The following is a 27,472-nucleotide window of genomic DNA, read 5'->3' as shown; positions in this document are numbered from 1 at the left end:
ATGATAATAACAACAGCCTTTAGCATGTACTAAACACTGCTCTGAGCCGGGCATCGTGCTAAGAGCTCCACGCGTATTTTCTTTTAATCCAAATAATAATCCTTTGAGGGACATAGTATGTTCCTCATGTGACAGACGAGGAAACTGCGATCGGGCTCCAGGGTCACGCCCAAGTCCATGCATGGAACCAACAGGCCTTCCTCATAGGAACTTAGCTAAGTGCTGTCTGCCATTCTGCTCCACCCTGCAGAGCTCACGCAGACAGCTCAGCCACTCAGAACTTGAATAAAATGAAATCTCTGCAGCGGTCTGGTTTCAGAGTCCCAGCCCTTAACTGGCCATACATACAAGCATGTTGGTTATGGTATTGTTTCTAGTAGTAAGCAATTGGAAACAATGTATTTGCCTAACTGGAAAGTGGTCAACAGGTTATGATATAATCGTCTGATGTGTTCAGTTAAACTGAGCGAAAACATCTAATCCATGATGCGATGTGAGAAAATACTTTTGTGAGGGGTGCTAATTCTGGGCAGCGTTTAGAGCCAGACTGTCTGGGATGCTAGCTGGGGGACACTGGGTGACTCTCCATGCCTCAATTTTCTTCTACATAACATGGAATAATAACACACAACTGTTGTGAGGATCATGGGTTAATAAATGTCAAGCATTTATATCAGTACCTTTTAGTTTTATTATATGGCATTATTTCAGTTATATTCATTAATGTAAGGATAGAAAAAGACTGTAATATATACCAACATGTTAACTATGGTCGAAAATTAGTGACAAGCTATAAAGTTACATTCCCCCTTCAATTTTCCTGCAATAGTCATGCTATTAAAAATACAAGCTGCCATCACGTTATTGGTTGATTAAAACACTTTCTTGTGATTCCCTTTAATGGGTGATGGACAGAACATGCCAGAAAACTGAGGCAGACTACAAAGAACCCTGTAGTGAAATAACTCTATAGCACAACATAAAGAGAAATAACTGTGGAATATTACATGGGAAATCATCATGATGAAAAAAGCTTGACTACATTAAATAAGGAACTGGTGTGACTCACTGAAAACATATTAAGTGTGGCATAAAAGTCGACTTAAAGCGAGGAACCGACATTTAATATTCATAGTAAATCCCCTTTTCATTTGAAGACACAGCTGCCAAAAAGATAATAGCTTTCTAATTTCTCTGTAAAACCAACCTTTGCCTAACAATATTGGCATTAAGGTTAAATCATAACTGTGTAAATAAAATTTTGTAAGTTAAGCAGAACTCCAAGTTAATTGTTTCATGAAATAACCTCACTACGTAGCCCCCGTCCACATTTTTTTGGACTGCCCAAATCTATAAGTCTACTTTAATGGTGCCTCCACCGTTTTCCATTCATTCTGCCCCCTCAAAGCACCTGAAACCTCTTTCCATGGGGTCTTGCTTCCAGAACATTAGCCCACGTAAGCGGTGCACTTTTCGCGCCTCCCTGGCTGACGAGGCTATTAGATTACCTTGATTCTCAAAATTACTCCTAAAGCACTGCTTCCCTTCTCATTGTTTCCCAGAATTCTCCCAGCTGCCTGCTCATGCCTTATTTCTGCCACATGCACAACTATTTCTGAAGAGTTCACTAAGAGTGAGCTGTTTATTCTCAGAGTTTACTCACCTAAACCTCTACAGGATCCGGGCCATTAACCATGATGAAAATCAGGGCCCTACTCTTTCCACTTTTTTCCTGCGTATCTTTTCCATGTGCAGAGCTCCCTTTGAAGTTCATGGGAGCCCTCCATGTGGAAGAGATTCCAAGTGATACGAAACAGAATGAGAGCTACGTCTGTCATCTACTTCTCACATTCAAGGACGAAAATACACACATACAAAGGAAAAGATACCTTGTAATTAGCAAGGTCTGAGTAGAATTTGGATATTTTACTCAAAGTAATTCAGACAGTTTCTTTAAGGGGGGAGGAAGCACCTTAGTAAGTATTTATTAGTTCATTTAACAGAAAATTAGTGAGTACCAATCTAGGTCAGGCAGCACACTGAAAATACAAGGAAGAAGAAGTCAAACAAATAAAAAGAAAGAAACACAACAAACAAACATAAGCAGGCACACTCAGTCCCTGAGCCTCGTGGCGCTTACAGACCGCGGGGAAAGCGACACCAGCAAAGACACACAAATAAATGTACAATTACAGCTGGGGTTGGCGCTGCCAAGAAGCGGATCAGGACACAGAGAACTCTGACCTGGGGTGTAAGAAGAGGCGTGCTTGAAGATTTCAGCACTTGCACTAAAATCTAAAGGGTGTGCGTGGGAGTGGGGGATGGGGTGGCCACAGCCTGGGAGAAGGAAAACCGTGCTTGGTGGTGTAATTCATGGGAAGAAATTTGCTCTTTATCATGAGATGAATGGAAAGCCTTTGAAGTGTTTACAGTAGGGCAGCAACATAAGATTTGCATCATGAAAAGTTCCCTTCTAGCACTGGTTTGGTGAAGAGACTAGAGAGAGGAGAAAGGATGCAGGGGAATCAGAGAGAATCCTAAGAACAGAACCTAAGTCATGGGCGATGATAACTTTGCCAAGAGTGGCAGAAATCGCCGTATGGAGAAGTGGTCAGATTTGAGGACATTGCAGGAAGAAAACTAATATGACAATGACAGATGAGAAGTGGAAGACGAGAGAGACTGAGGTGGGAAGGATGACTCCCAAGGTTTCGCTTCTGAAACGGGACAGACTGTGGAGACAAATTCACTAAGAGAGAGAAGGAGAACTAGGTTCAGGGAGGGGATAAGTCATGAGTTCTGTATGGACATGTCAAGATGCGAACATGTGAAGAAATAAGCCATTGGCTATAGAGAAGTCTCAATCAGATAGGCAGTTTGGTGAGCTCTTGATTCTGGGAAGAACTGCAGCCATAGGTATGAAAAAAATGACATTAAGTGAGAGTCTGAGTGAGAAGAGAGGAGGATGCAGGACTGGGCTTTGAGGACAGCCAACATATAATGGCTGGGAGGAGAGGATGAATCCACGGAGACAGAGCGGTGGCTAGAAGGGTGGGAGAAGAAAACAATACGGCATCCACAGAAGTCAGCAGAAGGGAATGTTTTAATGAGGCAAAAGGATTGAAAAGGTCAGATGCCACCATGAGGGAAAATACTGTTCAAACTAAAAAAATTATTCACGGGTTTGGGTAACATGGCAGATATTGAAGAGATAACATTCAAGAGATTTAACTACCATGTTTCCCCAAAAATAAGATCTAGCTGGACAATAAGCTCTAATGCGCCTTTTGGAGCAAAAATTAACATAAGACCCAGTATATATTATATTATATTATATTATATTATATTATATTATATTATATTATATTATATTATATTATATTACATTACATTACATTATATTATATTAGACCTAGTCTTATGGTAAAATATTAATTTTTGCTCCAAAAGATGCATTAGAGCTGATGGTCCAGCCAGGTCTTATTTTCAGGGAAACACGGTAATGTGGCTTGAGCCTGACCAATCTGAAGGGGTGTGAGGCTCGCAGAGCTACAGTAGGATACAGGAGACCACCGTCTACACCAGACCTTAGCCTTTAATTTCCGGATAAGGGAGAGGTTGGGGGGACTCTGAGAGAGTAGTCTGAGCATCTCTGATGTAGGCAGGCAATTGGGGGAGCAGCCAGTTCTAACTGGTATGAAAGCATTCAATACATGAACAATCAGAGTGGTTCCACTGATATGAACTGGCTGCACAACCTTGCCAGGCATTGTTTCTAGGGCTTGATGGACAGGGGAAGTGGCCAAGTTGGAACAGGTGGGTGACAGAGCTGAAGGTGTCCCATGCAAGTCTGATTTTAAATGATGAACCGATATCTTCACAGCATCTTCTAGACGCAAAACACAAAACAAGAGAAAGAATTGGCCAATGAAGAAAACCAGTATCGGAGAACCCGTTTTAAAGAAGCACCTAGAAATCTGGGCCTATAAAGACAGGCAAGGCAACAAAGTGTTTTCATGCAATCATTCAGATTAAAGTGTTTGGAAGAACAAAGCACCTAACACACTGACTTATACAAAACAGCCATTCAGAAAGTGGAAGCTGTTTATTATGATATGATTATTTTGAAAATCAGAGCTGCCTGAGAGTGACAGGTAGAAGTATAAACACACGCAGTAGTTTCTCGGTAATATAACACTCTAAGGAAAAAAAGAGTCAATCTATGACACTGTTTTAATGAATAATAAAGAAGTTCCAGGAGCCCATATGGATCTCTTCCTTCCCTGAACATTTATTTTGTTCATTATCTGAATTCAGCACTTACATCATCTTGTGTTGAATTACTTGCAATTGTGTTCTCTTTGTTTCCATTTTCCCAATAAGATCATAGCCCGCTTGAAAGCACGAACTTCTTGTCCCGTCGGTTCTGCCATTGACAAGCTGTGTGAATTTGGGCGAGTTACTTCATCTCACCAAGCCTCATTTTGTTTTGTTTTTTTCATCCAAGCCTTGGAGCTCATAGTCCCAACTCAAACAGATGTTGTGAGTATTAAGTGAGATAACTGTATCTACAGTCTCCATAGAATGTCTGGCATCTGGTAAACGTCCGATAAATGGTAGAAGTTATTACCAAGTAGTGACCACGGTGCTGTATGCTCCTACGGAATGCTTACACTTTCCCTAGGTCACACGTTAGTCAATACGTTATTGGGTAATATTTACAATGGCTTGAAGCCAGGGGCAGCACAAACACCAAGGGCTTTTTGCAAGGGTGTATCAGGCACAGTACAATCAGCATGTCTGGGAGACATCCACTGAGGAAAGGTCAAGGATGACAGAGGAAGCATCCTCCTACTTAGAGTCCAAGTACAACTCATAACTGGGTGGTTAGCGCTAAATGTGAATCAAGTTTCAGTCCGTCTCATTGTGAGACTGGAATTTACTACACTCCGATTCACATTTCAGAGCTGTATGTCATCACTTTTCTGGTGACGCGTTTAGGTGGGAAACTTGAATGGACAACTCTGAGTAACTATCATGTATCACAGACCCAATTTTTTCTTTCCCTCTGGATGACAAAAGGTAACATTCCAAGGTAATGAGCAGCTTTAATATATTCTAGACGCTCCCTTCTGGATGTTAACATCGCAGCTTGTAAGTCGTTATTTTTTTTAGGTCATTTACATGGCTGGACACGTAACTTTTAAGATATGTCACTCTTTCTTTAATTAAACAGTTACCTTCTGGACTCCTGCTGTGAGCAGGCTCTACATTAGACACAGAGAAAACAGCAGTGAAAATGGGAACTACGGTCCCCGATCTCACAGAGCGTGTGGGCAAGCGGGGAACATTAAACAGGGAAATACACAAACACCGAGAAAGGTACATGTTCCTACGGGAACACAGAGCAGAGGGCTGAAAACAGTGCAGCAGTCAGGGAAAGGACTCCCGAGGGAGTGGTATTTCCTGAGGAAAATGAGAAGAGGTTGTTCAGGCCAAAATGGAACAGAAGATGTTCCAGGCACAGGAAAGAACACATTAGAAGCCCCAGCAGGGCAAGAGCGTGGACCCGTGGAGGCACTGACTGAGCCGCTGCTGCTGGCCCACGGGATTCACAAGTGCTGGCGGCAGGAGAAGGATCCAGAAGCAGGCAGGGAATGGATAATGGAGGTTCAAGTCTGCACTGTGTCCTACAGGTAAAGAAGTACTTTTGAGTGGTTGTAAGCAAGGGAGTGACGTGACTTTCTCCATTTGTTTGCATCAGCACAAAACAAAAGAAAACCCTACCAGAGGTTTCACTTGTTTGTCATTTCAGCATAAAGTTTTAGGGAGAGAGTGATGGATCCTGGTTAAGTACTTTGATTATCCGTGAATTTTAATCACCCATATTCTCCCTACCCTCACGGAGGCTGAGCATCGACTGTAACTCAAGATAGTCTGTGAGGAAACTTAATAAAGTGAGGTATGTAACAGAGGAAATTCTGATTTCTACTGAAAGCTAAAGAACACATAAGTAACAGGCATTCTGATTTCTGATGGGAAATGGAGGGGCCCTGGTAAATATCAGTCATCCAGAGCAGCGATTTTGCTTAATCTCGTAAACTAGTTGCAGATGTTGGCTCAAACAGCGAGGCTTTGCATCTGTAATTTTTAAATTGTCTCATATTTCTAAAACCTGACTCCGTATGCACCGGAAATCAGTGACATGAATTATGAGCCTCAGGAAGAGAAGAGAGGCACAAGACATGCCAGCAGTGACAGGAGATAATATTTGGAGCAGTGGTCAAGCTCTGTGTACAGGATGAGTGAAGGATGACATGGTTCCTTCCTCCGGGACGTGGATCCTGCAACCAGGCATTTGAAAATGAAACCCCACAACCGATGGAGCAAACAAGAGGAAGTCATTTATAGACAGTTGAGTTCTCAAAAACAAATCCCCCTTTTCCTTTTCCCTCCTCCACTTGACAGCAGGTCAACAGGAAGACCAGAGTTGCTGGGGAAGGAACAGATTTTTCAAGAGAAAAAAAAAAAAAAAAAAAAAGCTGAGAACACAAATGCAGGCTAAAAATGTCTTACCTTAATTAAGAAGATCGTATTTAGTAGATGGGGGCAGGAAACAATAAAATGACTTGCTATTAAACTAATGTTTTAGTTACGATAGTGCTTCCTCATAAAAGGCATTTATAAAAAGTCAACAGACTCAAAAAGAAAACTTTGAAGAGAGGCTAGAGGTGGTAAACGCCATAGATAAAGAATTCATAATATATTGCAAACAAAGAACGATCATAGGCGTTAGGAATGAAACCATTATGATGGCTGAGTTTCATATTCATATTTATATTTCCCAAGCTCATTTTGATTTTTGTACACCATTTCCAAGTACTGCTCCATCCAGACAACATAAATGGCAGCGCATAGAATAATCTACCCACAGGGGCCATTTATCACAGACTAAGAGTGTAAATAACCTCACCAGAAATCAGGAGAAAAGCTTTGGCCAATTGTTTGGCGAGGCAACAGCCCAGCGCAAAGCTCCAAGGAGCACAGGTTCAATTATGAAACCAGGACACTCATTTCCTGGACAGGGGACATTCATCACCCAGAACTCGGCCTAATGGCATTCCCTGAGGTTGCTAAATCAAAGAGATTTCGTAGTAACTTTGGGGGTAAGACATTTTATTCCTTAGTTTAGCTGAAGCTGTACGTGGTTACAGTTTAAGAGATCATCTCTGATACGTTTTATTTAGTTTCTGCACTTAGACAATTAGGAAATATAGACTGGTAGGCAAAGAAACCACATTGGTCTTTCCAGGATCTTTCCTGTAAACCTGAGGTCAGCGTTAACTCTTTTCAGCGATGAGAACTACTGCAATTAAACCACAAGGACAATGGGTGGTATTAAAAATTATTATTCATCTTCTTAGGTGAGAAAATGGTGGTGTGAACATAAGCGCAGACCGACCTTTTCCTTAGGAGATGCAGCTGAAGTATTTAGGGATGAACTGTCATGATGCCTGCAAATTACTTTCAAACAGTGCACACACGTGAGCACACACACACACTCACTTTACAGATACAGCAAACATGGCCACAGGTCAACTCTGCTAAATCCAGGTGGTAAGTACACGGGCATTCACACTTCTATCCTTCCGGCTCTTCTGTGTATCTGACAATTTTCACAATAAACAGCTGGAGTAAAAACCCAGCTCCATCACTTACTATGGAGCAACACTGAGAAAGTCACTTTAGGCTGTGAGTCTCCATTTCTTACTCATCAAATGGGAACAATAATAACCAAACACGTCATAAAGCTCTTGGAAGTATCAATGAGACAATCCATGGAGAAATATTGGTTTCAACTTGGCCACTAACAGCACTTGATACATACTAAATATTAGGGTCATCAGGAGACAGCAAACTGAAAGACCCCCTGCTCTAAAAATTAAAAAAAAAAAAAAGAAAGAAAGAAAGAAAAAAGGAGAGTTATTCCATGTTGGTGCTCAAAATTGCTCTGGCCTTTTGCATCATACAGACTACACATGAGGGACTGACACATGCTATTAAACAAACGTTCACTGATTTCATGTAAAGATGGAATTTCAATATAAAAAAAAATCACCATCTTCTTGTGCCATGCAAACTACTCTCGAGGGGAAGTTAATATGATTCCACAGAAGCTATGATGGACCTGCTCATCGAAATGTCTGGAGACAGAAGAAACTGGACTTCCCAAAGGGGTGGGGGACTTACGGCAAAGAGAGTTTTGAACTGACATGTAGAGCTACTCTCTGGGAAATCTGAGACCTAAGATTAAAGATATATACTTTGGGGTGGGGGAAAATAAGATTGTTCTCAAATGGGAGTATCCCATTACAAAACATAATTTTTTAAAATTATGATAAAATGGCCCAGCAATTTACACTAATGCCAGGATTAATGCTGTGACCTTGACAATGAGACTCAAGATAAAGCAGTGAGTCTGGGGTGATGTCAAGAATGGAGCCCTCCCCCGCCTAACTAACAAGGTCAGCATGGGCTTTCTTTTCTACGAATATATATCTCAGGACCATGAAATATCTTAAGAATGTAAAGATGTCTCCTTATTTTGAGGATCCTAGGCTAAACATCCTGACTCAGGAAAAGTTCTGGAATGTTATTGCACTCGGTATGAAAACATCGTGCTTTAGTGACAGAAACTGCAATTTGCCTTGGTCGCGGTGAATTGGGGGCATACTTCTGTTGGGTGGGTTTCATTTTAATGTGGGAAGCAATGGACAAAAATAACAAAAGAGCTCTATTGGAAGTACATACAAGAATTTCTCAGCTTCTACTTACTTCTACTTTCACTCTGCTAGTGAACCAGTGGCATCTTTTCGAAAGGACCTTTTGGTATGGAGAGCATCACTGGTAAGAGATGCAATGAGGGCTCCTTTGTATGCAATGAGGTTTTATCATTTGTCCTTTGCTGATCCCTTAATGTGCTATATTAAAAGGAGTGGGATTGTCTCAGTATAACAAGAAATGAGCATCTCTACACTGGACTCTGAGCATGTGATCCGCTGGTGAGACCCCAGCCAGGCCAACTGCTGAACGCCCTTTGATCCTCTTGACATTCCACTTGGTAACTTCGTTGAGTTTCACCATCTCCTTAAGGCTCCCAGGTAACACCCACTCCCCTGGCTCTCAACCAACAGCCCAGCCTCGTGTTTTATCAAGCAAATGGAGAGGATCAGGAATGAGGCAAACAATATTCTCTTCTCCTCAGTGACTGTGACATTTTTCAGTAGGAATTTTAATAGTATTGCGTATTCATTCATTGCATTTTTCATTTAGTCATTTGTAAATATATTCATTTATTTTATCAAGAATAACTATTTCATAAGCAAAATATACTAATCTTAAATAAGAGGAAGACTAATTCAATGGCAAAAGAATTACCCCCCTAATGACCAAAGGAGGTGTATACTAGAAAAGCAAGAACAGTTAGTAAATCTATCAATATAGCACAGTACGTAATTTGTTCAATACCTGAGACCATGATCATCTCAATGAAATTCAGTACTGGGGGTTCAGGTACTCACATATAGAGTTGTTGGGCCTAAAACTGGTTCCGCTGTTCTGGAAAAACCAGTACCAACACAAATTTCTTAGGGAAATGGTACATCTATGCTGTGGAATAGACAAAAACACAATGTACCAGTAAAAGAAGTTTTGTCATCTTTGGTTTGGGTACTTACGTGGACCGATCTCCAAGACAGATCATTAAATGAATAAAGGAAGTTCAGCTTCAAATGTATTTACTGAGCATCTACTGTTTACTAGGTTCTAGATGTTACAGATATTCTACATCAATGAACAAATGAGATGAAAGTCTTTGACTTGTGGCGTTACCACTATGGTACAAAATATGTATAATGTGTGACCATTTTTATTTTTTAAAATCACAAAGCAAGTGTCTTTGTATGTACATGTGTTGTGCGTGCGTACCTGTGTTTTGGGTGTGCATGGATAGCTGTACGCACTCTGAAATGATAACAGCAGTGAGGGCCATGAACGTGAGTGGGATTGGTTGAGAGTCAAGGGTATATTTACTGCATCATTCATTGCTTACAAGGAAAATGTGTTCATGTATCTCTTGTGTGACAAATGAAAATTATAGCTCCAAAATCACACGTTGCTTTGAAACTTTGTGCTAAATAAACTGTAGAGCACATGTAGGGGAAGGACTGAAGCAAGAACTCAAGAAAACTGGAGGAGTGATTTCTGCTTTTTTACAGTAAGGGCTCTATCCTGCCCAGTACTTTAAACATCTCTGTGGCCAAAGGATGACACAATGAGCAAGCCAGCAAGGGCTGACCTGAGAGCCTACCTTACACAATAGCTGCAGCAGACGAGGGTGAGCCATCCAGGAGCAGTCAGGGGTGCAGAGTGTGTGTGTGTGTGTGTGTGTTGGGGTGGAGCTCTACCAGCCACCCCTGTGGAGCCCCTCCACCATCTCCATGGCTGTGCAAGAAGGAGGGGGAAACTCCTGAGATGCGGGGTGGAGATTTAAAAAGTGCAAATTAAAACACTGGGAGCTACTCATCCAGGACCAAGGCAATGACATAATCCCAATGCCCAATAAACATTGAAAATAGTTATGGACAGGAAGACACTAGATGTCGTTTACCTGTTAATTCAGGGGGAACATTCAGGTTTCAAATCACAGTGGTTAACAACAACAACAAAAAATAGTGGGAGAAACTAAAATTGTTTAATGTTATAAAAGTTCCAGGGGATTCCAATCATACAGGCACTTAACTTACTTGGACTCAAACACATCACACTTTCGAGAAAAAGACAGGCAAAGAAGACAAAAGAGACAGAGGGAGCAAAAGAGAAGTGCAGGGGGGGAGGAAAGGTGGCTGTGGGACAGTAGGAGATGGACGAGGGGGACGAGGCCTGCGCTTGCTCAGGTACTTCACCTGGTGAAGGAGACCAGGCTCCCACCGCCCAGGAAAGACCCCAGCGGCAGTGCGGGGCTATGTTCTGCTCGTTGCAGGGATTTTTCAAGATAATTGTGAGTAGACAGGATTTTTCTCCTCAGTGATTTTAAGCCCTGAATCCTCAATTAAGATGTAACTCAGCTGTAAAAATACAGTCAACACATCTGTGGATTTTCTGGAAAGAGTACACTAAGTGCTATTCCAAATAGAAGCGTAGATTTAGAAGATGCAGAACAAAGAAGCGTGCCATACATTTCACTAAGTGTAGCTTTCACGGGCTCCAGTCTCTGTCCCATTGGTTAAAATAAACACTGCAGTATGTTAGAATCTATTGCATCAGCCCCTCTGGAGATAATTTTCATGGAGGTGAGGGGTAAAAAGGAAACACATTCAACCAGCTACCGTAGTTTTTCATTGTTAACCATTGCTTTGGACTGAATGCTTGTGTTCTTCCAAAATTTATATGTTGAAACCTTAATCCTCAGCGAGATGATATTAGGAGGTGGTAATTGGGGTTCGATGAGGTCACAAGGGTGAATGAAGCCGCCATGATGGAATTAATACCTTTATTTAAAAAGGATACATGGGTGCTCTCTCTTTCTCTCTCTCTCTCTTTCTCTTTCTCTCTTTCTCTTTCTCTCTCCACCCCCCCCCCCAAAGAAGTCACATGAGGACATGTCCAAGAATACGGCCTCCACTAATAACCCAACCACCGTAGCACCCTGATCTCAGGTTTACAGTCTCCAAAACTGTGAGAAATAAATGTCTGCTGAGTTACCCAATCTATGGTACTCTGTCACAGCAGCCCTAACCAACCAAAGCAAGTTCATTCTAGTCAGGATACAACAGCTTTCGATTTAGGAAAAAAAATTAAGTCATAAATAGAAAATAACAGCAAATGGATTTAATGTGATAGTTCAGCTTTTCCTTGTGAAATGGCGCCATGATAGGGGTTTCATTAAATCTGGGTACCTTGAAAATCAATAGAGAGGTGGATGGAAATTTTATTCAGTTCTTCCTATAAATAATGTTTTCTAAAGCACTTTTAATTAAAAGAACTTGGAAACGAACAGCTGACTAGCTCTAAAAATGTATAACACCTAGTTAAAAATATATGTTAAACTACTTATTAGAATATTGGCGTGGGGGGCATTTTTCTTATTCTGTATTCAGAAAGCTGCCCTCAAAATTAATCCATGAACCATGACTGGAGATGCAGATTTCATTGAGCTTTGTAGCAGCCTTCCCACTTCCAAGGGAAAAATGGCTCAAATAGAAAATAAAAGCAATTATCTTATTATCTTCCTTAAAGACTAACAAAATAATACAAATATGTATCAGCCACAATCATAAGAGCAAGCAGTGTACGTAGCACTTTCTGCCAATGAAGTCCTGTTCTGGGCACCTAATTTAACATCTCATGTAGTGCTTGGGAAGCAGTGACTATTATTATAAGCTTATTACAGGTTAGAAACCTGAGGAACGAGAAGGTGAATAATTTGCTCCTGGTCAGACAATGGCTTCCCAGTTCTCGCTCTGAAAAACCATTCTCGCTCTACATTACCACTCAATTTAGTCAAGTCAATGCAATTTTCTTTAAAAATGAAAGAAAGAGGAAAGGGAAGGGGGGAGAAGATCAGAGGATGAAATGGGAAAATCATTAAATTTAATCAGTAAATGAAACACAGGGTTTTAATAATGAGTTACTAATCATGTTATGTTCCTTTAAGATAACACACATAAGGATCTTATTATCCAAAATAAATTGTTCTGAGGACAAACATTGCTCAACAAGTGCCTGCAGCCATCACCTGTGATACACCTTCTGCGGTGTCTATTCTCTCTTCTTCCAACAACAGCTCTGGCTTTCAGGTGGAAAGGAGCCCACCCCCATTTCCAGTCCATGTGACCTGGCCTAAGCCAATCAGTACATCTCATTCTCTAGCCACAGTGATTGGTTCAGGAATGAGCATATGACCCAAGCCCGGCCAATCAGAGTGACCCTCAGTTTTTCTACAAACTCACTTGTTTCTGCTGGATTCAAACTAGAAAGGAAATCTCCTGGGGACTGATGGCTGTCATGCTATAACCGTTGTGGACCCACAAATGAAGCCAACAGCAAAGAAGCAGAACCAAAATATGGAAAGTTTTTGTCCAGTTCATTGTGGTCCATCAAACCAACTCATCTTGACAATTAACCATGGGAAAAAATAGTACTGAATTCGACCCCTGAAATGTTCAATTCTGTAAACTAACAAATTTGCTTTTTCCCAATGTTGTTTAAGTTGAATTTTTCTGAAATGTACATCTGAAAGAATCCTGACATAGATATCAGTACCAGAAAGTCACGTGAGGGTAGAGTTTAAGAGTGACAGACCCTCAAATTCTGGGGTTGTTTGTTACTTGGTTGACCTGTCCTGACTAATGTCCTAATACAACAATCAAAAGCATTCATATTAGATTACACAGTCTTTTATTTCAACCTGTCTTCAAAACTTTGACTCATCTGCTCTCTTGACCTTACAAGTTGCCTCCCTACAAAGACCCCCCTCAGGATATCAGTTTCTTTGTCTGCTTTCTCAGCTTTATGCTGCCTTCCAGCTGTAGAGTAGAACAGCAATTCCCAAGACCAAGAAGACCGGTGCTGCCTTAGTATCCAGCTCTGCACTGATCCGTGGGCTCCTGGACACATCTAACGCTATTGGACAATTCCCTCCTTGAAATGTTCTCTTCCCTTGGCTTTCCGCGACTCTCCAAGTTTCCCGACCTCTCTCATCACTTCTTAGACTCACTTTCATGTCCTCATTCTTCCCAACAATTCTTTCTCCATCACCCTTTAAATTCCCTGCTTCCTTCTATGCTCTCATCCTCTGGAGGTGATCTCATCTGTTCCCATGGCTTCAGCTACCAGGTATATACATTGACCACCATAAAACTTTATCTCCAGTCTAGACAGGTTGTGAACCTCAAACTCTACTGACATCACCAATAGGCACAAAAAATATATCCCTAACTGAAATCACCACCTTCTCCCATCGCCTTAAAATCTGCTCCTCTTTTTGTTGGCATTCCCTTTGCAGCAGGTCCCTTAGCCATGGTCTGGGAGGATGATTTAAATCCCTCCCATCAAAAACTAAATAAATAACTATAACTCTTTCCACGCTCTAATTAAGGTATGTCCCTTCCTCTACACACCTGCTATTGACATTTATATTTTCTTACCTAAATTACTTCCAAAACCTCTTCACCAATTTCCATCATCTCTGGTTTTACTCCTCCAAACCATTCCAGACGGCGGACACACCAATCTTTCTAACATACACATCAGATGATTTCCCTTCTCTACTGGAAATCATTCAATGCCCCCCTACTATCTTTGGGATAAATAGTTCTCTGTGTCTTCTGAACTCTAGACACTTTTAGCCAACTTCCCAGTAGCCATTTTTTTCTCCAATCTCCCAGTGACTGACACTCAACAAATACCCTTCCTGACCCTGAGTCCAAACCTGGGTTTCTATTATGTTCCTTTCTCCGTGAAGAGCACCGCCATCTCACCTGTGCCTAAATCAGATACCTGCATAGCACTGCGGGGACCCCCCCGATCTCCCCCCAACATCCCGCTCATCACAAATCCTTCAGACTCTTCCTACTCAAATCTACACTCACCAGCTTCTTCTCAAATCCAGTACAAACAGCCTTGCCCCGATGACTAGAATTTCTGCTCAGCAACAGCCTCCCAACTGATCTCCTTTTTCTAACCTTGTCCTGCCTTCCAAACCTTTCTCCTCACTATCAGCAGAATGATCTTTCTAAAATGTTAATACGGTCATGATTAAAACATCACAGGGATAGTCCACTGCTTCCAATATCATAAAAAAATCGCTTTAGTGGAGCATCGGTCCTAGTGAAGATGAAAAAATAAATAAATAAGATAACCGATAATAGCCAGATACTGGGGAGGGAGGATGACTTTAAATCCAGGGGTCAGGGCTAGTGTCTTGCACAAATGACGGTTCAGTGAGACCTGGCGGACCAGAAGGAACTAGCCTTGGAAAAGGAGGCTGATTACAGCTTGCTTACTTACCATCATCATCCCCGCTGGGCTGCGAGCTCCCTGAGCACAGGGCCTCTGATTTAGTCATCATTTTGTATTAAACACCTATACAGTGTTGGGCACTCATAGGTTTTGAAGACATATTTGATGAGTGAAGGGATGCAGAAAGTTTACGTTTAAATTTTCGGTCAGTCCAACTTGACGATAATTGTGTGCGCACGTATTTTTGTACATTTGTAGACATAAATTCGTAAAACCTCTAAGCAGACAAATTTCTAGGCAGCCAAAATTCTAAATTTCTGAGCAGACAAAAGTGAATGGGATTTAGACTTGAAAGAGGAGTTTTGCTTTCCTTCAATCCTTCTAAAATACTTTCGTACAGATCCTATACAGCAATCTCTTACAAGCAGGAGCCTTGAAAAGATATCAGAATGCATGAACCACTGGCTAGGACACTGCAGGATATTGCAGCCCTCTAACCACAAAAGCCCGCATGAGTCCTCAGGCTGGGCTCCAAATCTCCCTGGCTGGGAGCCTCTTGACAGGCGAGAATTGTTTTAATACAAACACAAATCAACATCAGATATTCAGATTCGTAAAGAAAATGTTTGCAATCATTATGGTTCACGTCTACTAAGCAGGGAGAAAACAATAAAGGATTCCTTAAACTATATTGATGGCATTAATGATTGGATTGGATTCCAGAAAGTAAGATATTCAGGTTCATAATCCCTCACTGGCAAATTAAAAAGTGTTTTTAAAAATAAATCTGGCAGCAAAACTTGACAGGAAAACATTTATATCCTTCATTTAATCTATCTGCTGTGACTATTCCTTTGTTTCGCTACAGAAACATGATGTGTTTAATTACAGGGTGCTGCCTCTGACCCCACAGAGATATTGGGTAACATATGATAGATGCAATGTATTGTTTTTCTAAAATGCAAAAAAATTCTGACCTTCAAGGCACATCTGGACCCACAGGTTTTGGCTAAAGTGTCTGCATCTTATTACAACACTCCCCCAATTCTGTTATCTTGAGTCATAAAGCTTCCATAATGTGTGGGCTTTGAAGTGCTCAGCAAAAGTCAAGTCACAAAAACGCATTAGCATGATTTGAGCATTTGGAAGTGATGTAATTGAAAACTGGTTCAGAGTTTCCTTGCAGATTTGACTTGAAGTCTGCATTTATGCCGCTATTATTGCTTTTCCAGTAAGTACACACTTCCCTGAGCTACAGATGCTTCTGAGCCTGAGGGAGATTTACAGGTCAGTCCTTTGCACCACACCCAGCGTAAATCTGGGCATTGCAATCGTTTGCATCATTTGCCATAGCTTCCAATGTTCCAAAGTGTTTCATCATTCTCGTTTGATAATTTTTATAATTTTCTTGTACTTTATAATTTGTCTCCCCAAAGCTTCAAGCGGCAGCACCGACCTGCTGGGAGCAAGGTCTCCACTCTTTATAGCGCACCCACCCAAGACCCAGCTGCGAACCTCAGTATGTATATTATTTCTGATGCTCACAATCACCCAGTAGAGACACCTAATCTTCCCATCACACAACTGAGCAAACGCAGGCTCAATGTGTCCAAGGCCACATGGCTAGGAAGTGACAGAGCAGAATTTGAACCCAGGGATGCCTGGCTCCAAAATCTGTTTCTTCCAAAACATCATGGCACCAATAATTGGCCCATGCTCCAATCTCATTCTCAGCTTGCACGTCTTGCAAGGATCACTTAGACGCTGTTTCGTCCTTGGTAGCAATGAGAGTGTAACTGTTTTTTTAAGAAACTGACTGTGCTTGTCATTTGACAGTGTCTTTCCACTTTCATAAAATGAAGGTGTAGTATCTGGTTTTAAAAGATTCAACTCTAAAGCCATCTAAAACATCAATTAATGTAATTATTGTTTTGGCACATTTTAGATGAATGAATACAAATAATTGTAATTGGGGAAGCTTATCACCAAATACGATAAAACCAGATGTTCAATACTCACCCACCTTTTAGAAGTGTCATCTACATTTATTGGAAATAGTATCATACAAGGGAAAGAGAAAGGCTTACACCAAATAACAACATAGCATAAAAGGACAGAGATGGAGATCATTAATGATTTTAATTATTTTAAGGCCCATGAAAATTAGAGAAATATCAAAGCACCCACAATGTTAAGGGTTTATTACTACAGCATTTTAGAGTTTACTAGTTCAAACCTTTCAATCACAGCAAGTTATTAGCAGTGAAGGGATGAACCCTCTTAAAAGGATTTTTATTTCAATGATAAGGTGTTATGGACAAGACAATCTAAGTTTAAAAAAATTAGTAGCAAGCGCTAGTTGAGTTAATCAGTTAAAGACAAACTGTGCCCTTGGGAAGCTAAATGAAAAAGCAACAGTAAAGCTTACAGAACTTAGCTCGTACAATTTGCCTTGAAGGCGGAAGATTGGATCCCTGAAATAGCAAAGAATTATATGCTTTAGTTCAGAAAAAAAAAAAATTTTAAATAAAGTCTGTTATTACCTCTTCTCCTTTCAAAACAATGGAAAAAAAAATTTAGAGCAGAGGTTTCAATTTGTTCAATAATTGTACCTCTGAATTGAAAAAAAAACAAACCCTATAAAGTCATCATTGTTTTGACTTGAAAAGAAATAACAATGCAAATATTCATTATCACATAAAACATAAAAGAAACAGCAAACTGTCGGAGTTAATGCAATCTCTGTAGAGCGTTATTAGTCAGAGACAGCGGGTCAGCCCAAGACACAAAAACTCAAAACATCAGATCCTCTTAGGAATTAACATCTTTATTAACCAACAGGAATTTGGTGTGGCAGAGATGAAATCCAACAACTGCCTTCTTTATGAGCTGTCCCTTCACTGTTACCAAGCTGTGCAAATGTGTGAACTAGTCAGCGGCACCAGAAAGCTCATGCAACTACTAGCCATATTTTAAACTTGAACTGACTCACAGATTGGATGTTAAATCCAATTTACAGGTAATGGGAGCAAACAAAGTAGGACATGAGGAGTCAAATTTGAAAAGCAGAGCAAATAGCAGAGAAGTTATTTAAAATAAATCAATTGAGTTAACTGCATAATATAGCAAAAAAAAAAAGCAATTCATTCTAAAAAAAAAAAGCCAAAATGAAACAGAAAGATGCATTTCCAGCAAAATTTGCACATGATTAATTTGCATTTAAAAAAAAAAAACAGTCAATCAAGCGATTTAGTTCAAATTCTCTAGGGCATGCGTGTACTAATTCTTTGAAACAATTCCTACCTGATTTCCAACTGTGTTTTTCTTGTGAACTTGACTGCTCCTCTGTTGAGCACTGGTAAAAGGAAAGGAGAGCCGCACTGAAGAAACTCAGAAGATATTTTTCTGAACAAGTACCAGATAGTAAAATATATACAGGCTTTAAAAATATTATCAGTAACTGAAGCAGAGCTAACATAAAAAAATGCAGGTCAGTTTAATTCTGGAAGCAAAAAGAACTCAGTGGAACTCCTAGTACTAGCAATCACAAACCAAAAATATAATAACAAGAAAAGCCACAATGATGAATCAATAACAGTATGAGTCAGTGTAAGCATTTGTGATGGCCCGCAGGTATACAGAAGAATTGTACTAAAAATTAACAGTCAACAGTTATCAAGCATACGCCATGTTCTAAGTGCTTTACAAATATCAGTGATTTTAATGTTAACCCTGTGAGGTAGTTACTACTATTAGTCTTCTCATTTTACAGATGGAGAGACTGAGTCACAGAAAAGCTAAATGGATTTCCCAAAGTTAGTCAGCTAGTACGTGGTGATACCAAGTAGTCTGAATCCAGGTCCCAAACTGTGATAGCATCCAATCTCATTGCTTTGAATTCCACCATATTCAGGTAACACCTACCGTACATTTTTAACTTGGACCTGTCTACCCAGCTCTAGACTCAGATGTTGTTGACAACTCGTGCTCATCACTCGGGTGTCCAATGGGCATCTCAAACTTAATATGCAAAAACTGTATTCGTAATCTCCTCCCTAAAACCTGTTCTGCCCAGTCTTCCCCTTCTTCATTTGTGGCAATTCCCTATTTTTCCAAGTACTTACCCCCAAACCCTTGATTCCTCTTTCTTTCACACTCCATATCCCATCATCAGCAAATGCTATTGGTTCTACTCCTTAAAATGTATTTAAAATTCAACCTCTTTTTAACACTTCCATTGCTACCACCTTGGTCCAAGCCACCGTTCTCTCTCACTTGGATTCTTGCAATCACACTAGTCCCCCTCACCTCTCTTCTCTACATAGAAACCAGAGTGATCCTTTTTTAAAAGAGGCTCTCATCACTCTGTTGCTCAAAACCCTCTACTGCTACACAACACCACTGCTCTCAGGGTCAAAAGCAAAGCCCGTTTTCAATGGTCCACAAGCCCTACTCAGCTACCCCCACCCTGTTTCTTTAACTCATCTCCTCCTACTCTCCACATTCAATGCAGAGGGGTCCAGCCACACTGATCTCCTTTCTTTTTTCCAGATCCAGCCATTATACTCCCACCTCAAAGCCTTTATGACACCAGCTGCTCCCTCTGCCTAGAACACGCTCTTCCTCATATATCTGCTTGGCTCCCGACATCACCCCCTTTGAGTCTTTGTTCAAATTTATCTTTTCAGTGGGACCTATCATGACCACCCTGTTCAAAATTGTATCCCTCCCTTCTTCCAGGATTCTCCTCCCCTTCACCCTGTTCTATTTTTCTCCATGGCCTTTTTCACCTTGAAACATACTACATAGTTTACTGTTTTTTGTGTGTGTTTATTGTTTGTTTCCCTCCATTAGAATGTAAGCTCTTGGTGAGCAGGGGTTTTTGTCTGCTTCACTGCTATATTCCCAGCGCCCAGAAACTACCTGGCACAGACTGTAGCTGGCTTCAGCTTCTCTCTGTTGAATAAAAAGCCCAATGAGGTTGATACCATTATGGGGTTCAGAGGCAGGTATGACCTCAACAATTTAGCCCCAGCACCCACATATTTAGGTACTGTATTACTCTCTCTCTCTCTCTCTCTCTCTCTCTCTCTCTCTCTCTCTCAAAAGAATGAAAGCTATCTTTTGATGAATCTGTTAAGTAAACACCTATCAATATAAGAAAACACAACTCATTTTGGGTATTCTGGAAAGACTAGCAACACTGAGCCCTCTAACTGGGGGTTTACTAGTTTATAGAAGCTGTTTTGGAAATCGATGGAATCATCCAAAATAAAGAAGAGGTAGATAAAGTCATCAATCACCTGTTTAAAGTGATGGGATATTATGATTCAATAGCACATCAGAAATCAACACCGCACTTAGAACAGTTGTTAAAAGAGCAAGTTTGGAAAATCTCCCATGATTTGTTTAGGCTGCTTCTCCCTTCATTCAAACTCATGAAAACCATATTCTACATTCAGCTGAGGGTGGGGAAGGGGTGGCTGGTGAAAGGCCACACTGTATCTAATAACTAAAGATAGCTGGTGCTTATTTTTGGTTTGCAGTTTGCTCGTTTCAGAATTTTTAGCTTCTTTCTTCTCTCCTCATTCTTTGTTGTTATTTTTCTAGGTTTCAGGTAAATGCGGAACTCCGTTAACCACTATGAAAGTCATCTCTCTCCAACCGTTTCTCTACATAACCCAAATCTACATTATTCAGGTTTTCGTGGTGAGGCTGTGAATGAGGTGAAGCCTGTGTCTGCCTGGGACCAGGGGTCTGATGCACCCACCTGCCCTCTGGCTGCCCACCATGCTCTGCGGCCTGGAGTACATCTCAAGTACAAGTCTGCCTGGGGCTTCGGAGCTTTCCCAGGCGTTCTTTCTACGGGGGCCTCCAGGCTCTCCTCTCTTCTAGGAAGACATGGGAAAGCTACCATGCCTTCTTCCTGGTTATCGTGACCTCTTCCAAGTACCATAATTGTGTTCAGAAAAAAATTTTTTTCAAGGGGAAATGTTTTAAAATAAATCACTGACTTGTGGTAATAACTCCAAACTATGACAGACCCACAGGTGTTTACTTTGGAGTAGGCAAACCAGTGGAGACCCTCAAATTATGAGTATGTCCCCTTAAAATCACAGAAGAGAAAAGAAGCTGAATATAGAGCAAAAGACACAGAGATTGTGGATGATTCTGTGCTACTTATGCAGAGAGTAGGACCTCAATGCACCATAGCTTCTTAGCTGTAAAATGTGTGTGCGTGTACGTGCGTGCATGTGTGAATTAGAGAGACAGCGACAAGGGGTCAGGGACAGGACTAGCTGTTTACTAGGTTCCTTTTAGATCCAAGATTCCTTGAGACGCAGTAACTTTCAGAAGCATATGAGCTACACTAGGTGAAGAGACTTTCTACTGACAGTTTTCATCTAATTAATGCGTATTTAGAATCTATCACTTGTAAGAATATGCAGAAGGAAAAACAGATTTCTTTTATAGCCAATCTCAAGTATTAGTGTTAGAACAAATACTAAATTACCTTTCCTTTCCATCTAAAGAATAATCTTTTTGCAGCAACTAGTCCCATATGACATATTTAGGTACTTGAAGTCATTCCGTAAGTTATTAGTTTGGCACAAAAGTAATTGCGGTTTAAAAGGTTAAAAATTACTGCAAAAACCGCAATTACTTTTGCACCAACCTAATACATAATAAAAAATAAGTTGTTATGTTAGGAAACATCCCTGATCATAATTCCAAAATCCTTATTTAATAACGTGTTCACGGGGAATCATGGAGGGACTTGCAAGGTCACTTGATCCTTTGGACATAGTCTGGGTCATGGGTATTTAACTGGTTATCTCTGTCATATTATAAAACAGACCTATGTATAATGTTTCATTTGTCATAAGCTACAAATATTAGGACACCAATTATCTGCAAGGCCCTCAGTGGAAAATATAAACATGAATAAGGTATAGTCCTTGTAGCCTACGATTTATCTAGAGCAAGTGGTGAGATACCGACACGAAACACAAATAACAAAGAAAGAATAAGCTCTATAAGAATAAATATGTGTGAGCATAATATAAGCCCCACCCCCAAAAGTGCTTCTGTTTCAAATGTCAGATATAATTACCCCCATAGCTTCTTACTATGTGTCTGTGTACATTTGTTGTTAATTGTATAAATTCCTATTATTCACAAGTCACTGTGGAAGGCTTTGCTAGAACACTAAAACATATAAAACCAACTTAGGTTTATTAGTTTAATGCTCCGAGATATAATGATCTTAAAAGTATATACTTTTAAAGTACCTAAATATGTCATGAACAACAGTATCTTTGGATTTATGGTACTAGTTGCTGCAAAAAGATTAGACTTGAGGTGGAAAGTAACCTCTTGTTACGTACTTTTGTAAAAAAATAAGAGCACATTGGAAGATATTCAAAGAAAAAGGAACTCATGTTACCTCCTAGCTCAATTGATTTTTTGCATATTCATTTCTATCAATGCCCACGTGCACACACAATAAAAGACTCAAATAACAGAAGAGTGTGCCAAGGGACCATTTACCAAATAAATCCTATGCAGAGTCATTACTCTGAATGTTCAGAGACCAAAAAACAAAAAGAGATTATTTTGGTCTGATATGATACGAGATTTTCACAGAAAACTGGAAGGTACAATCTTAATAGAGAAAGACAACCAACTGCATTCCAAGAGAATGGAGTAGTATTAGCAAAGCCAGGAGGTAGAAAAATGAGGCATGTAGGAAAGTTGTGGAAAGTAAAAGTATTAGAGCAAAATTATACAACTGTGGACTCAAGTTTGTAAATGACCTTAAAAGCCATCGAGTACAATAACTGTATGTTAGGGCCAATTACAGAGAACTTGGCCGTTACACTAGAGGCAGCAAAAAGTATTCAAAGTTTCTGAGCCAGCAAATGGCATGATCAAAGCAGAGTTTCACTCAGTTACCTCCCTGAAATGGGCAGCACTGGCTTTGAAGCAGGGCGGATAGGAAGCAGCCAGCCTAGACCCTCCTCTGACTGCTGGAGTCCTGCCCAGCCTTCAAAGTCCAATCAAGGACCATTTCTGGATGATGCCTTCTCACAAACCGCCAGTTATCTCTCCTTCCACGAATCCCCAAAGCTCTTGGTCTGTGTCTATATTATATAAGCAGGACTGTGGTACAGGCAGATCTCTAACTCCCTTCCAACAATGTCTGCTCCTGATGGCCAACAGGGTACTGCACTAGTCTTGGTATCTCTACCTCTCTCAACACTAACATCACCTAACACTGTGTCAGCTGAAGGGGTCAGCAGAAGACAGATTCTGCAGAGCCTTGGAAACCACACTAATGAGTTTAGACTTTATTTTGACAGGAATAGGGAATCCCAGAAGGAATGAGAAAGACCATGACAAGAGGCAGGAAGACTTGTGACGACCCAAACGAAAGAAGAATAACTTTAGGGCACCCGTTGCCTACACGGCACTCTGTGGAAGATAGAAATGATGATAGGAATAGACAAATTCCAAAAAATATATAAGAGAGGTAAAATCCAATGGACTTGGTAAAGATGGAGGGACACAAAGATATGGGGAACGAGGAGTAATGAATGACACTCAGGTTTCTGGCTTGAGCCACTGGGAGTTACTATCCACGGAGAGTGGAACAATGGAGGAGGCATAAATTTAAGATCAGATGATGAGTTTATTTGGGAATATCCTCAGGCTGAGACGTCCCTAGAATATACAAGTAGAGATGCCCCGTGTGTAGCTGAATATGACACACAGTCCAGGAAGAGTTCTGGAATGGAAATCTAGATTTACAATCACCAGGTAAAGTTGGCAACTGAAACCATGGCTGTGAGTGGTGTCAGCAGGAAAGAATGGGGTCTACAGAAAAACACTGATAAAAGCCAGTTCTTAAACCATGATGAAAGGATAAAGAGCTCCAAAATAAAACAGAGAAGGCAAGTCTAGAGCAGACAGAGGAAAACGAGGAGACATGAGGGGTTATTGAATCAAAGGGACAGATCTCTTCAACAAGGAGTGCTTAATGGTGTCAAAGGAAGGGCTCAGTTGTCCCTTGGGTTAACTGTTTTGTCCCAGCCAAAAGCATTCTCAACAGAGGGGTGTGGTAGAAACAAGATTGCGTGGGCAGAGAAGTGAAAAAGAAGAAAGGGTTGCCCCAAACTCTAGGTCAACTCAAAGAGGGAGCAAACGAATCAAGGACCTGGAGTCCCTCAGAGATACAGATTCCATGGCAAATGTCAGCTGTGGCTCTCCCTTTACCACTATGTTAGTTTGTAAGGAGACCTGGAATTTAAAGAAACTTCAGCAGTAACCATGATGGAGAAAATACTAGCAAAATGGCAACACATAGACTAAGGAAGTGGGAAGGAAAGGCCGATTCTTCACAACTTCAGTGACAGAGCATTTAAAGAGCTGACTGTTCCTGAGTCCTAGAATTTGTTCAGCAGCAGTAACAGAGTTACTTCCTTTTTCTCTTCTAGGAGCCACCACTGTAGGTCCCCACCAAGCCATCAGTAAAGTACAGCCCACTGAAGCAGGACTCAGACAAATGGGCTGCATTCCCCATACGCTGCAACTGTGCTGTCCAAATACAGTAGCCGATAGCTAGCTGTGGCTATTTAAATTACAAGTTTAACTAGTCAAAATTTCATTTTTATCTCCTTTGCATTTCCTCTGTTTTACTAACCACAGTTCAGCTACTCAATAGTAGTTAGCAGCTACTGTACTGGACAGCACTGATTATAAAAGGTTTCCCTCATCTCAGAAAGTTCTATTGGACAGCACTACTCTGGAGTAAAGAAGTTTTTTTAGAATGTTCTAGAAGATTATGAACACTTACTGAGAGTCCCCAGAGTGTGACTTATCACATGCAGGTCTGGCTCTATCCAATCAGGTTGAAGCCCATGGGAGATGGAAGCTATCTATCCAACCAGAAGCCAAAGGGAGATGGAATCCACATGACGTCCATTCTGCCTGCAGGATTAGTAGTGAAGCCTCGGGCTAAATATTGTGCAAGAAAACCTTCCAGAAGTTGGGGGCCTATGAAAGAAGTGTGACTCATCTCCTAAGATTCATTTTAAGGCTGAAGATAAAGTTCAAAATAACAGATTTGAGAATGAAAGAGAAAAAAAAAAATGGAAGTCCACTTATTTTTTAAACAGTGCTTGGAACACTGGAATGTAGAACTTATCTGAGCAGATGACACTAATGTCCTAGCAAGTTGCTCAACCCTGATAAGAGTCCCACTAAGTAACCAGGTATTTAATTCCTAAATTTGCACAGAAGGATCTGGCTCTAATCTAATACCTAAATTTTGATTCCACAAGAGAGAGAACATTCTGCTGTAAGAACAGAAACCAGAAACCCTAATGTAGTAGAATGTGACTGTGTATTAGTGAAAATACAAGAAGGACGTAGAGGGAACGGCCAAGATTGCTTTGGAATTTGGTGCCAAGGTTCACATCCACTGCCTTTAGTAAAATGGCAACAGAGGCATTCCAGAGGATCAGGAAAGAGAGATAATGAACGTTACCACCCATAGAATTTTCATGGTGCTCATATAACAAGATCTGAAATCTGCACACTGCATCATTGCAACTGTGAGAAAACAGGTGTTGGGACCTACTCAGCAGATTGAAAACCAGACCTTCGTCGGCTGCTTGTGTCCTAGAGACATTACCCTACGGGTCCCTATGTAGGGCCCATTTTGCTCATAAGCGCCTGCAGAAATTTTAGTAACTCAGAAGGCAAATTCTGCCCATGGAACAGAAGGAGAAGGGCACAAGAATTTGAAGATTCACTTCCCAAGGCATTCAGCTATTCAAAGCACAGGGTTACTGAGCGAGAGGAAGTGAAGGAAGGAACAATGGGACTAGCTCTTGCTTTCTTAACAAAAACCAGTCACACTGTGTGGGGAAAAAAAAAAAAAAAAGAACATAGGGCTGTATTTTTTTTTTTTTTTTTTTTAACAAGGAACAATGACAAATTAAAATCCTTAAGTCAGGAGGAAAGTTGGCATTTTCTTCCGGAATATGGGACTTTTAGGTTCAGAAACTGTATCACAGTTGAAAGATCATGCTTTCAGAAGTCAGGAAATTCCAAGGCAAGCCTACAGCAGTGCCCACTTGGACACGTTACACATGGTACATATTTTACGGTCCGTGTTTAACAAATAGCTGGAAGATGGAAAAAAAAAGGGGGCCACTTATTCAACCTGGCAGAGTAAATGCTACAGCAGACAGAAGAGTTTTGAGATATTCTGAAACCTACTCTGAGAATTAATATTCCATTATCCTAATTTTAGCAATTTGCTTTCTTTTTCCAAAATGGTTAGAACAAAAAGTCATCACAAATGAAAAAAAAATGTGTATAATACTATATACATCACCATCCTGTAAGTCTAAGAGGTGGTCTGCCCTCTTTTGACAATTCTCTAAAAATCTCAGGAAACAAATGCGTTTTTTCCTCAACTTGAGACCTTAATTTTCTACCTTTGGAACCTGAAAATACTTACATAATTGTCTTCAAATATGGCTTGATTTTTTTCTTCCTTGATGGAAACAGCATTCCTGCCAACTTTAAAATTTATAGCTACAACCATATTTTTTTAATTTTCAAAGCACAAAAAATACTACCACCCCTCAAAGCAATTTTGAAATGAACATTTCTTGATCTTCACGGTTATCCTATATCACACTGAAATGTACTCCAACTCAGCATACCTCTGAATCTCAGTGCAACATATTACATTTGGAGGTAATATCGACAACTGAAAAATATTCCAGTGGCAATCATATCCCAGGCATTATAAATTTCATCATACAAATAAAATGGTGTATCTAGAAAGTAAATTTCTCTGTGTGTCTGTGTGTATCTGTGTATATGAGTGTGTCTGTGTGTGTGTTTGTGTGTGTGTGTGTCTGTGCATGTTTGTGTGTGTGTGTCTGTGTGTGAGAGTGTGTCTGGGTGTGTGAGTGTGTCTCTGTGTGTAAGTATGTGTGTCTGTGTCTGTGTGAGTGTGTGTGACACTTTCTCATTTTTACAGACTACACCACAGTTTTCAAAAAGCACTTTCGCAAAACTTCATTAATTTGATCTCCCGATAACCTGAAAGGTATACAAGACAGGGATTATTTATTATTCCACTTGGTAAGAGCAGTAAACTGAGCTACAGAAAGGTTAGTGATTTGCCAAAACCCAAAGCTCATCAGAAGCAAACCCTGGAAAAGAGACTCCAGCCTGCTGGCCCCCCAGACCAGCCCTTTAAAAGGAAGTCTAGGTGAGCAGTTTGATTAGATGTAAAATGTGCAAAGCTGCTGGATTTCTAAAGCAGTGTGAACAATGCTTCTTTTTTTCTCCCCCACCATCATAAAGGTTCAGAGTCTGTCTCTGCTGGAAAAATGGGGGCAGTCACCTGGATTACAGAGACTGCGCC

The 27,472-nt window shown here is 40.6% G+C and overlaps 1 protein-coding gene across 10 annotated transcripts in view; it reads right to left on the bottom strand.

Annotated features, from left to right (window-relative positions):
• Positions 1-27,472, bottom strand: part of DNM3 (dynamin 3) — a 396,041-nt gene that overhangs the window by 225,627 nt on the left and 142,942 nt on the right. For 7 of the 10 annotated variants that reach the window (XM_074322210.2, XM_074322205.2, XM_074322209.2 and 4 more), the window contains exons 13-14: positions 18,325-18,376; positions 17,466-17,495 (exon numbers count right to left, since the gene is read on the bottom strand). In XM_074322210.2, coding sequence (XP_074178311.2) covers positions 17,466-17,495; positions 18,325-18,376 — 82 coding nt within the window. The remainder of the gene's footprint in view (positions 1-17,465; positions 17,496-18,324; positions 18,377-27,472) is intronic. The other 3 variants (XM_074322212.2, XM_019715958.3, XM_074322207.2) reach the window with 1 other exon arrangement.

The sequence above is a fragment of the Rhinolophus sinicus genome, chromosome 11, assembly GCF_057876585.1.
Source record: "Rhinolophus sinicus isolate RSI-liver-muscle chromosome 11, RSI-T2T, whole genome shotgun sequence".
NCBI classification, from domain to species: Eukaryota; Metazoa; Chordata; class Mammalia; order Chiroptera; family Rhinolophidae; genus Rhinolophus; species Rhinolophus sinicus.
The sequence above is the reverse complement of the archived record's forward strand: the minus strand, read 5'-3'. Positions and strand labels throughout refer to the sequence as shown.